At 40.9% G+C, this 17,624-nt stretch overlaps 1 protein-coding gene across 6 annotated transcripts in view; it reads left to right on the top strand.

Moving 5' to 3' along the window:
• Window positions 1-17,624, top strand: part of ERBB4 (erb-b2 receptor tyrosine kinase 4) — a 1,247,562-nt gene that overhangs the window by 1,069,944 nt on the left and 159,994 nt on the right. For all 6 annotated transcript variants that reach the window (XM_061607686.1, XM_061607684.1, XM_061607681.1 and 3 more), the window contains one exon: window positions 15,167-15,352. In XM_061607686.1, the coding sequence (XP_061463670.1) occupies window positions 15,167-15,352 (186 nt within the window). The remainder of the gene's footprint in view (window positions 1-15,166; window positions 15,353-17,624) is intronic.

Here is a 17,624-nt window from a genome sequence, read left to right as displayed (position 1 = left end):
ATTTTCAGCAACATAAAAAAAGTTGCCTTTTCTGCATTTTTACACTCCTTGCAAAAATGTTCACTTATAGTGCAATCCTTACTCAGTAGTATGTTCTATTGAGTTCAGTGGCATTACTTCTAAGTAAGTGTGTACAGGACTGTAGGCTTAACAATTCAATTTCCCTTAATGACAATTAAATCTCATTGGCTACATAACATTATGATGTCATGCCATCCTGTTCACTACATGATCCCTGATTGGTTGGGATCACTCGTGTGATTAATCCAAGAAATGTAAATAAAATTAGCAGCAGCCAGGGCAAACCATAGCACTGAACAGAGCCAGAAAAAGTCAAGGCAGTATTCACATTATCTTAATAAGAGGTTTCTCAAACCTACTGAAACATCTTGCTTGACTCCAAAATGAGATGTGACTTATTCGGTACAGAGTTGCCTAAAACATTACTAGCTTAGCTCTGGCTGGACATCAGAATTTGGAACACATTTTTCAGCCTTTCATGATGCCTAGTGCTTAATATTGCTCTTTGGTGAATGTGGTCATAGCAAAAACGTGTTGAAGTTTTCAGACATCATTATTTATGGTCCAGTTGATATGCTAACCAGGAATGAAGGGAAAAGTACAACTGCATTGTGCTTCTTTTCCCACTTCTGCTGTCATGTGGGATTATGTCGAACTTGTTGATCTTCCTCTTCAGTGAGATCTATGAGCTCAAGAACTCACCTGGGACCTGCCAGTTTCACAGCAGGTGAGAACGACAAGCCCCATGTCCCTCTAATTGCAGAAGTCTGGGAAAGAAGTAGGATATGCTTGCATTCATTTTCTAACTTTTGTGTAATATATTAACCCTGTGCTGGGAAGTAGATCAGTTGGCGGGCAGAGAAGGAGGTTGGCAGACGGGGGATAGGCCAGAAGGAGTACAGGAAGAATGTGTGGTTGATACCTACTCAAACTGACAGTCAGAGATATGTAGAATCCTAAACAGTGAACAGGGAGCCAACCAGAAATGTCAGCATCTGGTCATGGCCCACACAAAAAGTGATGCTTGGAAGCACATTTAAGCCACCTGAATAGGCTGCTTCAAACCTTCCACTATGAACCTCAAGCAGTTTACCACAAGAGCTCCATAGAATAGGGCACCTTGGTCTGAGTCCCAGCTGATCCTGACAAGGATTTATTTCTTTAAAATAAAAATATTGAACTTGTGCTTTTGAATATATCCCACAATACAGCATTGTTTGAAGAATACTTGCCAAATCATGGATACACATTTATTATGAATCAAAGCTTTTTTTATTCATAGATGAAAATGAACACCTTTACAGGACCCACTTCTTAATTTTATACATCTGCTGTTCAAAATAGAAGAAGTGGGCCCTGGCTTCATCATACAATTGCTAGTTTTAGGCATGTATCATTAGTCACAATGGGGTTTTTTATCTGAGATTTTGCCTTTACAATGATTGAAACGAGTTTCCCCAGGATTTTTGCTTTAGTTCAGAAAGCTAACTGTTAATTGAGTGGAGAAACCATTATTGTGCAATAAAAAAATGAGGTTAAGACTAGATAACCCAGGTTTCAGTGTTATCTTAACTGTTTGCATTATCTTCTTGAGAAAAATGTCTGGATTACTGAGAGAGGTAATACCAATTTGCTTGTGATAAGAGTGATATTAGCAGTCAATACCACTTCATGGCTGGTTCATTAATCAGTTTCCAAAGCCAAGCCGTGCGATAGAGAAAAATATTGACTGTTTTTGCATGGAGATAGTGAAACCATTGCCTGTCTGTTCAAAATGTTGAACCTTGTTTAAATCAGTTCTAGCAAAGAAAGTCCTCCATGATTTTGTACTGAATGATTGCATCACCTTGGAAAACCAGAGCTTGCAAAACGTCTAGGTATAATTGGTCAAGTATTTCATGGTCATGTACTTCCCATCACTGACCTTCAGTGGATATTGAATAGTGTGCATTTAAAAAGCCTAGTTTATTTTGTTTATGAAAATACCCCTCTTGACATTATTTCAAGTTAAGCAGGCCTGGATTGTAGGCCTTTTGGAGTACTGTCCTTTGAGGAGAAACCCCATTATTGATTCTGTGTCCTTTTTTTTAACAAGAAATAACATGTTGTTTTACTTCAGAATCCTTACTCTCTAAAGGGCAACAGTATTATACAAATTAAACATACAGTCAAAAACACTTGCTTTGCCTAATGGATCAGATTCAAAATCATACAGATCACACGGTAAGAGAAAGCAAAGGAAAAGAGACAGAACACTTTCATAGAAACACTTTTCAAAAATGTCTCCGACTCACACCTTTTCTGCCCAAAGAACTCCTGGGGTCAAACTAGACAATCATCCCAGGTACTTTTCTCCCAACCTGGCTCTGATAGTGGAAGCCTTCTAGCACTGTTCTCCCACCTTAGCTCTGTCACTAGAAATGAGCTTGGCTGGGGAAAAGCATGGAGAGCTGAGATTGGGAAGGATTTCACTCCTCTCCCACATCCTCTTTTTTATGTGTTCTATGTTTTATAAACATGTTATACATTAATGGGAAAGATACGTGAACATCATACCTGGCTGCCTCATCACCTATAGTCTAACCAGAGCTTGGAAAAATTACTTTTTTGAACTACAACTCCCAACTGGCTGGGGCTGATGGGAGTTGTAGTTCAAAAAAGTAACTTTTCCAAGCTCTGAGTCTAACCTTAGCCACACCTGAAAAACAAAGATGACTAATCTTCTTGTCACATCTAGTTCGATCCTCAACTAACTCTGCTGCATTAGTAAATGGTGCCTTTTAATCCTTGGGGATACCTTTGTTTGTTTGTTTCTACATATATCAAAATAGCTATATATTTGCACCTCTTTTCACTCCCCTCTGAATTTTTTTTAGTTCACATATGGCTCCGTCAGCTACTGCAGTTAGCCAGGTCTAGAGGGATGCATTCTGCATGCGGTTCTTCAAAACTTAATATGCAAGCAAAATATGTTGAAGATACATCAATTTGTAATTGCTTCCTCCCAAAGGCTGCTCAGACATGCACTGTAGACATGTTTCTTTGCTGTAGCAATTACAGGTACCATAAAATTAATGAAAAAATGTGTGTCCGCTCTAATATCTTTCTCTTGTCACACAGCACACATTTGAGGTTTTCCAAATAATTTTCAGCCAGGTACAGTAAGCTTCTTAAGTACTTTAAAGAGTCTTTGTGGCTGTAATATAGAAAACCAAATCAGGGAAAGGCAAATTTAAGGAGGCATTGAGTTATTTTTTTTTCCTGAAAGGCAAAAACATTTTAAAATGTCACAGTGCATGACAACTTTTCAGTTTATCCAGCTGTCACAGGAAGATCTTGAGCCAGGCCTGTATGGCTCCTAGATACAACACTGGGGCCCTTGGCTGTGTTGAGAAGTGAATATTAGCTAAGAAATTCTTGATAAGGGCAAAAAACAGCACAGATTGTTGTTGTTTTAGTCACAAGAAAGCAGGCAGTGCTGAGCCCCATTCTAACAGGAAAGCTGCAGAAATAAAATAATTTTGTACAGGTTGTCGGGCCTCTACTGAAATTCATTTCTATTTTTTTATTTTTCCATTTATATACCATCCATTAAACAATGTCCTCTGAGAGGTTTCCAACACAAGAATATATTAAAACTATACCAATACAATCAATTAAAAAACCCAACAACACCAAAAAAATGAGCACAACAAGAAGTCAAAATCTGCATAAAAATCAACACAGAAAAGCATCCACATAATCAACACAGAGAAGCATGTGGTATTTTACCACCGTTGTCAGAGACAGTATGCCCCTAAATGGTCCTTGCTGGGAATCACAAATGGGGAGAGTGCTGTTGCGCTCAGGTCCTACTTTCAGGCTTCCCAAAGGCATTTGTTGGCCACTGCTGGCCATTCACCCCCACCCGGCAGGGTGCACGACACCTTTCATGGATGGAGAGCTGCAGTTCTTGACAGGGAGTTTGGGGGGGCCTCACAGAGATAGTAGACATGTTTGGGTCCAAGTAATGTTTATGTCATTGGAAACACAACAGAGTTTCCATATTTAGAAATTGGGCATGGAGGGATCTATTTTCCACTTAATAGGTCATGTTAACCAAGCTCATTTCCAAAGTGAACTGAGAAGAGTTTGCCCATCGGTAAAAAAGGTAAAGGTGTCCCCGCACTTACAGTGCGAGCCGTTTCCGACTCTTAGGGTGACGTCTTGCGACGTTTACTAGGCAGACCGTATATATGGGGTGGGATTGCCAGTTCCTTCCCCGGCCTTTCTGTACCCCCCAGGATGTGCCGGGTACTCATTTTACTGACCACGGATGGATGGAAGGCTGAGTGGACCTCGACCCCTTTTACCGGAGATTCGAGTTCCTCCTTCCGTTGGAATCGAACTCTGGCCGTGAGCAGAGCTTCGGCTGTGTTACCACCACTTACCACTCTGCGCCACGCTAGTCCAATTATATTATAATCCAATTAGTCCAATTATATTATAGTACAGGGGTAGCCAACATGCTGCCCCCCAGACGTTGTAGGATTACAACTCCCATCAATCATTCACCATGTTGGTGGGGACTGATCTACAGGGCCGCTGTTAGCTATTACTCCAGTCTGGTATTTTATCTATATATTTTGTTATATCTTGCTGTTGTTGAAGAAGATGAGAGCAATGCTGTCAGGAGTCTAGACCAAGAGGCTAGACTCCTAGCAGGGGCACCCAAGGCAGAATGGTCAAAGCTGAGATACCAGACTAAGATGCATCAGAGGAAGGCAATGGTAAACCACCTCTGAATATCTCTTACCATAAAACTCCTATGAACAGAGTATCCAAAATGCAACACGAGATAGTGCTGGAAGATGAGACCCCCGGGTCAGGAGGCACTCACCAAGCTACTGCGGAAGAACAAAGGACAAGTACGAGTAGCGCTGTGACTAATGATGCAGCTGAGTCAATGCCAAAAGGAAGCCCAGAGGCTGATGTGCACAGATGCGAAAGGAGAGTCCGGAGTTGTACAACACACACAACAGGAACATGGAATGTGAGAAGCATGAACCAGGGAAAGTTAGAAATTGTCAAGCAAGAAATGGAACATGTCAACATTACAATACTTGACGTGAGTTTAAAATGGACGGGAATGGGACATTTTCAATCAGGCAATTACAAAATATTTTATGCAGGAAATTAAGAAATGGGGTTGCTTTAATAGTGAGAAGTGATGTAGCAAAAGCAATTAGGAGCTACAACGCAAGGTTTGAGCGAGTGATATCAATGAGATTAAACAGGAAACCTATTAACATAACCATCATCCAAGTCTACGCTCCAACAGCAAACACGGAAGAAAATGAATTTGAGAGATTTTATGCAGAAGTACAGGAAGAAATTGATCACACACCAAAACAAGATGTGCTGATAATCATGGGAGACTGGAATGCGAAAGTAGGAAATAGAGAAGAACTAGGAATTGTGGGGAAATGGGGCTTAGGAGACAGAAAAGAAGCAGGAGAAAGACTTATTGAATTCTGTGAAGCCAATAATTTCTTTCTTGCAAACACATTTTTTGAGCCACCGAAAAGACGACTGTACACATGGACACCACCACGTGAATAGGAATCAAATTGATTATATAGTTGGTAGCAGAAGATGAAGAAGTTCCATACTTTCTGTGAAAACAAGACCAGGAGGAGACTGTGGTACAGATCATGAACTGGTCATATTGAAAATCAGAGTAAAGCTAAAGAACAACAACAAAGCAATCATAATGCCAAAATACAATTTAAACAACATCCCAGAAGAATATAAAGATCAAATAAGGAACAGGTTTGAGGCTTTAAACTTAGTTGACAGAGAACCAGAAGAACTATGGAGTGAAGTCAGAGACATTATGAGGGAAGAATGCAAAAAGACAATACCTCTTGTTAAAAAGAGAGAAAGACCTCAATGGATGACTGAAGAAACTCTTCAAATGGTTAAAGAGAGAAGGAAAGGAAAAGCAAAAGGTGATAGAAACACGGTCAGAACCCTAAATGCAACAATACAGCGACTAGTATGTAGGGGCAAAGAGAACTATTACAATAGTTACTGTATAGAAATAGAAGAGGACAACAAAAAGGGTTCCAAACGATTAGAGAAATGAAAGGCAAATTTAAACCAAGAGTAGGGATGTTGAATAATCAACAGGGGATCACACTGACTGACTGAGATGAAATAAAAGGAAGATGGAAGCAATACACTGAAGAACTCTATAAAAGAGATGCCAGGATGACAGATTCATTCATGGAGGAACCGTATGATGAAGAACCAGAAATTTTAGAATGTGAGGTGAAAGCTGCTCTTAAAATACTTGGAAGAAACAAATCACCAGGAACAGATGGCATACCAACAGAGTTGCTACAAGCTGCTGAGACTGAATCTGTCCAAGTTTGACAAAAATCTGTCAAGAAATATGGAAAACTAAACAACGGCCCACAGACTAGAAGTGTTCAATATACATCCCAATTCCAAAGAAAGAGGATCCCAGGGAATGCACTAATTATCTAACTATTGCCTTACTATCTCATGCAAGTAAAGTAATGCTCAAGATTCTACAACAAAGGCTCTTACCATATATGGAGCAAGAAATGCCAGACTTCCAAGCTGGATTTAGAAAGGGAAGAGGCACCAGAGATCATATCGCAAACATACATTGGATAATGGAACAGACCAAGGAATTTCAAAAGAAAATCACCCTGTGTTTTATAGATTACAGCAAAGCCTTTGACTGTGTAGATCATGAAAAACTATGGAATGCTTTAAAAGAAATGGGGGTGCCACAGCATCTGATTGTCCTGATGCGCAGCCTATACTCTGGACAAGAGGCTACTGAAAGGACAGAACATGGAGAAACTGATTGGTTTCCAATCGGAAAGGGTGTGAGACGGGTATATTTTATCACCCTATTTATTTAATCTATATGCAGAACGTATCATACGGAAAGCGGGATTGGACCAAGATGAAGGAGGGGTGAAAATTGGAGGGAGAAATATCAAGAATTTAAGATATGCAGACGATACTAGCAGAAACCAGTAATGATTTAAAACGAATGCTGATTTATTTATTTAATTTATTTATTTAATTTAGTTTATATACCGCCCTAAGCCAAAAAGGCTCTCTGGGCGGTGTACATAGAAGATAAACAAGAACTTTAAAGAGGAAAGCACAAAAGCAGGACTACAGCTGAACGTCAAAAAAGACTAAGGTAATGTCAACAGAAGATTTATGCAACTTTAAAGTTGACAATGAGGACATTGAACTTGTCAAGGATCAATATCTTGGCACAGTCATTAACCAAAATGGAGACAATAGTCAAGAAATCAGAAGAAGGCTAGGACTGGGGAGGGCAGCTATGAGAGAACTAGAAAAGGTCCTCAAATGCAAAGATGTATCACTGAACACCAAAGTCAGGATCGTTCAGACCATGGTATTCCTGATCTCTATGTATGGATGTGAAAGTTGGACAGTGAAAAAAGCAGATAAGAGAAAAATCAACTTATTTGAAATGTGTTGGAGGAGAGCTTTGCGGATACCATGGACTGCGAAAAAGAAATAATGAAACTGAGGTTATCATACTTTGGACACATAATGAGAAGACATGATTCACTAGAAAAGATAATAATTGTGGAAAAAACAGAAGGAAGTAGAAAAAGAGGAAGACCAAACAAGAAATGGATTGATTCCATAAATGAACCCATAGACTTGAACTTACAAGATCTGAACAGGGTGGTTCACGACAGATGCTGTTGGAGATTGCTAATTCATAGGGTCACCATAAATCGTAGTCGACTTGAAGGAACATAACAACAACAGTATCTTGCTTTACATCTGTCTAGAGGGGAAGTGATACATAAGTTTGAAAGATAAATAAAACACATCTCAGTTTGGTTATTCATTATAAATGGTTTTCTTCACATCTCAAATAGTGTAATGAATAGGATGAGGTCATGGATTGAACTTAATCCATCAAAATATGCTTGCCTCTTCCACCTCCCACTTAGTTTTTGGTGTGCCAAACAGGCAACGTGAAGAAAAATGCCACAGTTTAAAACAGAAACACTGGTTACTTTACTGAAATGACGGGAGGGGGAGCTTTATGGGAAAAAGAGAGCATAAACTAGAGAGTTACTTTGTTTCCTGAAAATGGATAATGTACCTGTCAACATGTATTTATTCTGCCAGCCTTCTGGTGGCAGTCGAAAATAGGCTAACTTTGTATCTTGGTGACCACATGCAGGGTTGGGAACAAACTAGTGTATTAATTTTAACATGGAACAAATGGTTTAAATGGAACTGCTCTTCCTGCCTCTGTTCTCTCTCTCTCTCTCTCTCTCTCTCTCTCTCTCTCTCTCTCTCTCTCTCTCACACACACACACACACACACACACACACACACACACACACACGTACGTTATTAGTTACTCTGGGTCCTTATTCCAGCCCAGCAAAACCATATCTCATGGCTAGTCCATATTTTTTTAAAAAAAATGTTGACATAATTTAAAAAGATATAAAGTACAGAAAAGGTTAAACCATCTGTTATTTTCATTATATGCACACCCTACAATTAATGTCTTGTTCATCTTTTCTTTTTTAAAAAGGAATTATTATGCAAATACTCTGCAATTTGGTTTCAAATCCTCTTTGTGCTTTGATGAGCAATTTTCTCTAACACCAACTCAGCCTCCTTTTCCCCCTGTATAATTTTTTCCTTATTTCCCTCTACCATTCTATCCCTTATTGGGCTGAGGGTGGTGATGGTGGTTTCATACTGCTGATAGCAAGATATATATGTATATGTGGTAGCATTGGGGATATTTTTTAACTTGTCAGAAATATTGGTAGTTTGGAGGAGAATACTGCGAAAATAGCCTGCTTTCTCTTTTTAAAGGAGCCCTCTTTGCCTTTTTGCTTTTCAGTGTACTTTTTCTATGGGGAAATTGTATAGTAGTAAAGATGATGCATCTAGTGAATGAAGATTCAAGATGTACACAGATTACCTGCAAAAAGAGTTGCCATTTGCAGAACAAACCTGACCTCACCACCCCACCCCACATCTTTGCAATGCAAATAGCAGATACCCTAATAAGCATAACCATCATGACTTTCATTGCCAGCTCAAAACATTTTACTGCCTGAAGTAAAATCCAAATTGCTCCTCCCCCACCCCAGCTAGGAGAACTAAAAGCCTTGCACTATTTCAGCGGCGTCACTAGCGGGAGTGTGGGGGGGTGCGGACCTCCGGCACATGCCCTCCCAGTTGCATAGATGGGGGTGGCTGGCCCTGTGGCTGGCACGCGCACTCACCATGCACTCCAGGGCACCTGCTTTCGGTCTCGTCCGCCTGCCCGCCTCCGAGGAGGAGTTGGCTGCTCTGACGCCGACCCAGAGCACTTCTCGGCTCCGCAACGGGGCGGGGTGGCTCTGGGTGTCACCCCCCTCAAGGTGTCACCTGGGTGCGGTCCGCACCCTCCGCACCCCGGTAGTGACGCCCCTGCACTATTTAGAAACCAATTCCTGCCTTCATCTATACATAGCAGGGCCTTCAGTATATTGCCTGCACCCTTCCCACATGCTTCACATAGTGCAGTCTATGTGTGATAATTCATTGGTTAGTCACACAGAGCTCAGTGGGGCTTTACCCTTAAGTACCTGTGTACAGGAGTACAGCCTCAGGCAAGTTGTCTGACTCGTTTTTAATGAGTTCATTCAACATTTGTTTCTCATTGTATTTTTTTTTTAAAAAAACATTTTTACAAATTTAGAAATTGCTCTGGAGAGCGAGGAAAAAATGGACTCAAGACAGCAGAGAGAATCAGACGATTCCCCTTCTGCTGAAAACAGGAAAAACAAGCTCACCCATTTGGTCAGGCAATCATAGCAGTTTAAGGGGAAGAGCACAGACCTGCTCACTGCCCCTCTCCCCACTGTTGTTTCCTCACTGGTCCCAACTCAGGGATAGAACATGAATTACATGCAGACAGTCCCTGGCTCAATTCCTGGAACCTCCAGGTAGGAATGAGTATGTCCCCTGTCTGAAACTGCAGGGCCAGTGTTTATCAGTGTAGCCAGCACTAGGCCAGACAGACCAATAGTCAGGTTCTTGTGTTCCTACATCCCATCCTCCCGCCATTCACATATGGGGGTGAAGGTCTCAAAAAGGGAAGCTGCCGTATGTGCATAATTCTGGTCACCTTACCACAAAAAGGATATTTTAGAGTTGGAAAAAGTTTCAGAAAAGGACAACCAAAATGAGCAAGGGGATGGAATGACTCCCCTGTGAGGAAAGGTTACAACATTTGTCACTATTTAGTTTACAAATAAGGCACTTAAGAGGCGGCACGACAGAAATATATAATTCACTAATGGGCAAAAAAACCTTGCGGTTTAAGAACGTACCTATAGCCCACAGATATTTCTATCAAACTTTAAAAAGCAGGGAAATTGGTCAGCTATAGTGAATGCACCAGGGGAGCAGGAGACCTGACCTCTGAGATATTGGACTGCCCTACAACTTGGTCAGAGTGCAAACACAATTTGGGTTGGTCTTTCACAGTCCAATCCACTTGCTGTGTAGCTTGGAAGAATTTGGTAATGTGCCTCTGAGCATATGGTGAGTGGTGGCAACACCTGCCATCTCCAAAGATGGAGGACTATATTTTTGTATGTTTGTTGGTGTTCTTCTTACTTTGCTTCTTTCCTGTGTTTTATTTTATTTATTTTTATTTATTATTTCAATTTATATACCGCCCTTAGCAGAATAGCTCTCAGGGCGGTGAACAAACAAGATAAAATACAATATATCATAATAAAAATCATAAAAACATATACAAACAAACAACAAAAAACACTACAAAAACACAATACGACAAAAATTAAAAATACGGATTAAAAGATTAAAATGGTTAATGGTGTTACTAATATTTCTACAGAGAATCTAAACTAGAAAATTTTATTTCCCTCATTATTCAACCTAGAAATCTGTGTCTAATTTATTTTATTAATTTCAAAGACTTTTTATTGCTCAATGTCATATGATGATGAAGACAGCCTTTTGTGTTTCGAATTGGAGGTTATGTTCTATTTCTATTTCTATTTTGGTTGCATTAAAAGTTGAATCTGAAACTGCAGTTTGATGTAAAATCAGACTGATTACAAGCGAGCCAGTGTGGCGTAGTGGTTAAGATGTTGGACTACGACCTGGGAGACCAGGGTTTGAATCCCCACAGAGAGCCATGAAGCTCTCTGGGTGACCTTGGTCCAGTCACTGCCTCTCAGCCTCAGAGGAAGACAATGGTAAACCCCCTCCAAATACCACTTACCACGAAAACACTATTCATAGGGTCGCCCATAAGTCAGAATCGACTTGAAGGCAATCCATTCCACAATATGTTGCTACTTCAGCAATGACTCTAGCTGTTGGAAAAAAAGAGGATGCATGTTTTCAGCCTGCTATGTTTAAACCACTTTATTTAAGGCAAGGTGGGCACGGTCAATTAAAAACATAGAGCACACCTAGAATTTTGCTAGAATATATTTCATCTCCCAGTGTTTTATCTTGTGCAAATTGAGACACTCCTGAGGTCCACTGGAGACTATTCTGCAGAAGTCAGTGCCATTATTTGTTGTAAACTGCCCAGAGAGCTTCGGCTATGGGGCGGTATACAAATATAACAAATAAATAAATAATTCCACAATTATGTTTGGAGGGTTTTTTAGTGTAAATTTTGCAAAGTGTTGCTGTACTTCACATCTTCACACAGACAGAATCAAAAGAAAATAATTTTCTATAGGAAACTTCACTAAAATTGCAAAGTAAATCAATGATATTTAATGTGAATATCTGTCTGTTTTAATATTGTTGCTTCCTCCCTGCTAAAACAAGATCAGCACAGCACATGTCGTTTCCGTTATTTGGACTGATTGCAGGTGTTGCCACCACTCACCATATGCTCAGAGGCAAATGTTACCAAATTCTTCCAAGCTGCACAGGAAGTGGATTGGACTGTGAAAGACCAACCCAAATGGTGTTTCCATTTTGACAAATGTGTAGGGCAGTACAATATCTCAGGGAGGTCAGGTCTCCTGCTCCCCTGGTGCATTCACTATAGCTGACCAATTTCCCTGCTTTTTAAAGTTGGATAGAAATATCTGTTGGCTATAGGTACGTTCTTAAACGGCAAGGTTTTTTGCGTATTAGTGAATTTCCCTGCTTTTTAATCCGGAAGGTAAGAAATGGGATCCTGTCCAAGTTTGCTGAGAGTAGATTGATCATTTGCATGCTTGTTGAGTTCAGTGGGATTTACTCCCCTGCAATCATGCTTAGGATAGGTGAAACTGACCACAGGGGATGGGGAAGGGAGGAGGAGGAGGGGAAAGGAGGAGGGGAGGGGAGGAAACGCAGAGGGGAGGACTGGGATGGGAGCAGGCAGGAGGGGGAGGGGAGGAGAAGGACAGGTTTGATCATTTGCATGTTTATTGAATTCAGTGCGATTTACTCCCGTGCAATCATGCTTAGGATAGGTAAAAGTGACCGGGGGGAGGGAGGGAGGGCTGGAATGGGCAGGAGAGGAGAAAGAAGGAAGAGGGGAGGGGAGGAGAAAGGGAGAGGAGAGGGGAAGACGGGGAAAAACAAGTCTGATCATTTGCATGCTTATTGAGTTCAGAGGGATTTACTCCTATGCAATCATGGTTAGGATAGGAAAAACTGGCCATGGGGGAGGAGGAGGGGGAGGGGGGAGGGGAAGGAGCATATTGGAGGGGGACAAAGGAAGGGGGAGGGCAGGGCAGGTTTGATCATTTGCATGCTTATAGAGTTCAATGGCATTTACTTCCGTGCAATCATGCTTAAGCTAGGTAAAATTGACCATGGGGATGAGGAAGCGGAGGGGGAGGACGGAGAAGGGGAGGAGGGGATTGGAAGGGGATGGGGATGGTAGGGAGGGACAAAGGAAGGGAGAGGGAAGGGGCAAGAGGGAGGGGATAGGAGGGAGGAGAAGGGAGGGTGGGTTTGATTGTTTGCATACTTTTTGAGTTCAATGGGATTTATTACTGTGCAATCATGTTTGAAAATGGAAATGGACTGCCTTCAAGTCAATCCTGACTCATGAATAGGGTTTTCACGGGAAATGGCATTCAGAGGTGGTTTTACCATTGCCTTCCTCTGAGGCTGAGAGGCAGTGACTGGCCCAAAGTCACCCAGTGTGCTTCATGGCTGTGTGAGAATTCAAATCCTGGTCTCCCAGGTCATAGTCAAACACTGACCTGGGGGAGGGGGAGGGAGGGGAGCGGAGGAGATTAGGTGGATGGGTGGGCACTGGGCAGAAGGGAAGCCCCTTTCCTTTCCAAAAGGAAAACATTGTGAACAGTATCACTGTTTTTCAGCCTTTCCCTCACCTTTTTATTCTACAGCAGGCACATGTAGCCTCCCACCCACATTTAAACCAAAGCTATCCTAGGCCACATCCACACCAGACATTTATTTCACTTTGGACAGTCATGGCTTCTCTCAAAGAATCCTGGGAAGTGTAGTTAGTGAAGGGTGCTGAGAGTTGCTAGGAGACGCCCTGTTCCCCTCACAGAGCTTCAGTCAGAGCAGCTGACTATTAACAACCCCTCTGGCCACTAGAGCTCTCTCGGGGGAAGAGGAGTCTCCTCTCAGCACCCTTCACAATCGACACTTCCCAGGATTCTCTGGGGGAAGCCATGACTGTCTCAAATGAAATCAAAGTCTGGTGTGGGTGTGGCCCCCTGATTAGGCAAGCCCAGCAGCTGTGAGTCTGGCTTTTAGAACACTGACAGTTGATTCTTACTGAGCATGCCCAGGCTTATCATAGGGTCCCAGCCAAATTTAATTAAATTAATTAAAATCAGCTAGGCATATATTTTTTTTACTTTTAAACTGCAGAAGATGGTCAGATCATGGGGCAAGGTCAATAATAGGATTACAGGTACTCTGTGAACATGGCTGATTTTTAATGAATTTCAATAGATTATGAGAACTCTCAGAGAAAAAAGTCCAAAAGGGCTCTGGGGTTTTTTCTCCCTTTTTAGATTTTTAACTCTCTGTTTTCTCTGACTGTTTTGTGTATCACCATGAAAATTGAGAGGGTTGTTAAGCAAGCATTTCTGAGTTCAGGACTTAAGTTTTGTAAAGTTTTGTTTTGAAATGAGCTTATGGGAAGCATCAGAATGGCATGGGGGTATCTTCAATTTAACATTGCAGAATGTGAAAAATCCCCACTGGCTATAGTATATAGCAGCCTTTTCCAACCAGTGTGCCTCCAGATGTTGTTGGACCATAACTCCCATCAGCCTCAGCCAGCATTGCCAATGGTCAGGAAAGATGGGAGTTGTGGTCCAACAACATCTGGAGGCACACTGGTTGGGAAAGGCTGGTATATAGCCACTCTCGTGGCTGTATAATAATTTTTATATCTCTGTTTTCTTGCTTTTGTGTGTTCTTATATTGTTTTATTGGTGTTAGGTTGTATTTTTGTTTTAATGGATATTGTTTTTATATTGTATGTAGTGTACACTGCTTAGAGATTTTTAAAATATTAAGCAGTTTAGCAATGCTTTTTAAATAAATACATAAATAAATAAGTTTATGAGGACAGCCCCCCAGTACTTAACCTAAATAATGAAATGCCATGGGAGCTTTCAAGACAGTTAACAAACCAAGAAATTATCAGTGTAGCACTAATGTTTAAAAATATTTCAAATCATACAAACAACAGAGAACATCTCCCAAAGAAGCAATATCAGGAAAAGGCAGGAATTTATTCCTGCATTTAAAGTTTAGGAGAATAAAAGCTACTGAAGTAGGTGCCAGCCAAGCGTCTTTCCAGAGAATATTTCACAACCAGGGTACCATCGCCAAAAAGGCCCCATCCCAAGTCACCCCTCCCTTTCCCTCTGAAGGTGGTGGCACCTGGAACACAGCCTCTGATGCAGATCTTAAAAGAGTGTACAGATTCATGTGGGAGCAGGATCTTGTGGCCCTTCTTGATTTTCTAGTTTAGCCATGCAGTGACTAACTAGGAACACAGCAGGTCCATTGCAGATGGGTACTGATGTGTCATTTTAAGTTATTTTTTTAAAATGTGAATTTTTATTGCAGGAAGCTCTTATAATGGCAAGCATGGATCACCCACATCTGGTGCGGCTACTAGGGGTCTGCTTGAGCCCAACCATCCAGCTAGTCACTCAGTTGATGCCCCATGGGTGCTTATTGGACTATGTTCATGAACATAAGGATAACATTGGCTCCCAGCTTCTGCTTAACTGGTGTGTCCAGATAGCCAAGGTAAGCTTTTACAGATATTACAGTTATAAATGGGCCATAATCAGCCACTGTTTTTTACTATTAATTTGACTATAGTTTACTTTCTTAGTTTGTGAAATATTTATTGAAGTTTTTTCTGCTAATTCAAGCATTAGGTGTTATTGCACTGATGCACTGATACAAATTATTGATATGCTTATTCTCAAAAACAAAATTCATCTATGCAAATAAATCACTTTCTGAAATAGATTAATAAAATGTATGAAATGAAGAAGACAATCAAGATGATTATGTAAGGAGAGAGTCAATTTTTAGAAAACTGAATCTCAGATATCTAAAACCAGCTGAGATCGGTAAATATCACAGGATTTGAGGGAAGAATTCAGAGTCAATTATTTGTCGCAATAATTCAATAACTGCCTTCTCAAATTACTAAAATAAAACCAAAACAAACATCAGTCGCTTCCATAATTTCACTGTGTGTTTCACTGCAGAAAATATGTGGTAAAACAAAGTTTGGCAATGATGTTTGCTATTTCATATTTCTTGGACTAAAATATTTCTTGTTTCCTTCTGTTCTCATCAGCACTTTAATGGATGAGATATGAAGCATTGACCATGACAGTTTTTCTTGTAGTCTGTGACAGAAATTCATCTGAGGAGACAGCACAATCTACACCACATTCTGTGATCTGTCACTGTCCATTTCCTGGGCATGTTCCATTAAAGAGGTTCAAACTTTTACACTGTTGGTCTGGACCAAGCCTGTACAACTTATGACTCACCGCGCGAAATGCAGCCCACTAGTCATGTGTGGTAGCACTCCAGAAACAGTTATGCCTCCCAGTTTGTTGCCTTACTGGGACTGCAAAAGTTGAAGGTAGGATATCAAGCACCTGGCAAGTAGGTTGCATTTGGTTTGGTGAGTCACAGCTTGTTTAGGCCTGGCCTGGGTAGATGACACACAGGTCCTTCTTTGTGGCCATTGTCTAGACATTCCTTTTTGTAGGCATGCATCTATTCCCACAGACCACAATTAATCCATGTGCTAAATTGGCTATTTCATAATCTCAGAAGGCAACTACTTCATGATGATGCTTCTTCAAACACCCACCCCCACAACGTTTTTTTTGAAATAGCATTCAGTTTGTCAGGATGTATTTTACATGCATAGATGCAATGCGCTAGACCTTTGTAGTCTGCAATTCTGGTAGAAAGAAATGCTTCTGTAAAGGGAACATATAAGTGTTAGAAATGGGAAAATGAGGGACAAAAGTAAAATAGCGAAATGGAATTTGGGTGTGAGACTTTCACAAGAATTTACCATACAACTCCAATATAATTGGAGATGCTATGCAAACCTTTTACAATACTAGCTTGTTTATTTCTACAGAGGTTATTGTGATGAAAGAAACATAAAATCAAGCTCTGTAGCCTGATTGATCTGTTGATTTATTTATTTATTTATTTATTTATTAAATTTATATACCGCCCCATAGCCGAAGCTCTCTGGGCGGTGATTGTTCTATAGTATCTGATAATGATAACTAGTCAGCCCTCTGAAATTTCAGGATCACTCTTACAGTTTTCACTGGTGGACTTTAGCTATCGATGCACACCTACCTGGGCATATGCCCCATCAGAGCAATAGTGGATGCTGTGGTGGGGCTGTGCCACATCCCTGACCTCCATCCAACTGAGTTGCTGCTGCATACTGGGACAGAGAGGAGAAAGGGCGAGGTATCATCAAGTTTGGCACAGTGCAAATGTGTTGGCCTGAGTGCCGTATTGGCTCTGCAAGTGTGTTTGCACCACACCAACCTTGCCCGTGTCCATCCCAGTATGCAGCAGCAACTCAGCGGGAATGAGATCAGGTGAGGAGCACAGCCATCTGTCTATTGCATTAGACCTGTCCATATGCTAAGATCCTCGGAGGAGGCTCTCCCAGTTGTACTGCTACCAGCTGAGGGACATTATGTGGCAACCCAGGAGAGGGACCTCTCTGTAGTGGCCCTTCTGAAATGAGGCAGGCCCTGACTCTGATGACCTTTTGTTACCTGCTTAAAACTCAACCATTCACCTGGAAGTTTCCTGGCAATTAAAACCTAGCTTGGAAATAATACATTATTGGGCATAATAGTTTGAATCTTATCATATTTTAATTCTGATATATAGATTTTATTGTATTATGTTTGTATGTTGTAAACTGCTCTGGGTATTACTCAAGTGAAAAGTGGTATATAAATATTTTTAATAAATGAATAAACATAGGTGAATGTGCTTCATAGGAATG

The sequence above is a fragment of the Rhineura floridana genome, chromosome 2 (assembly GCF_030035675.1).
Source record: "Rhineura floridana isolate rRhiFlo1 chromosome 2, rRhiFlo1.hap2, whole genome shotgun sequence".
Lineage (NCBI taxonomy): Eukaryota > Metazoa > Chordata > Lepidosauria > Squamata > Rhineuridae > Rhineura > Rhineura floridana.
Note: the sequence above shows the minus strand (reverse complement) of the source record. Positions and strands in the feature narration are given on the sequence as shown.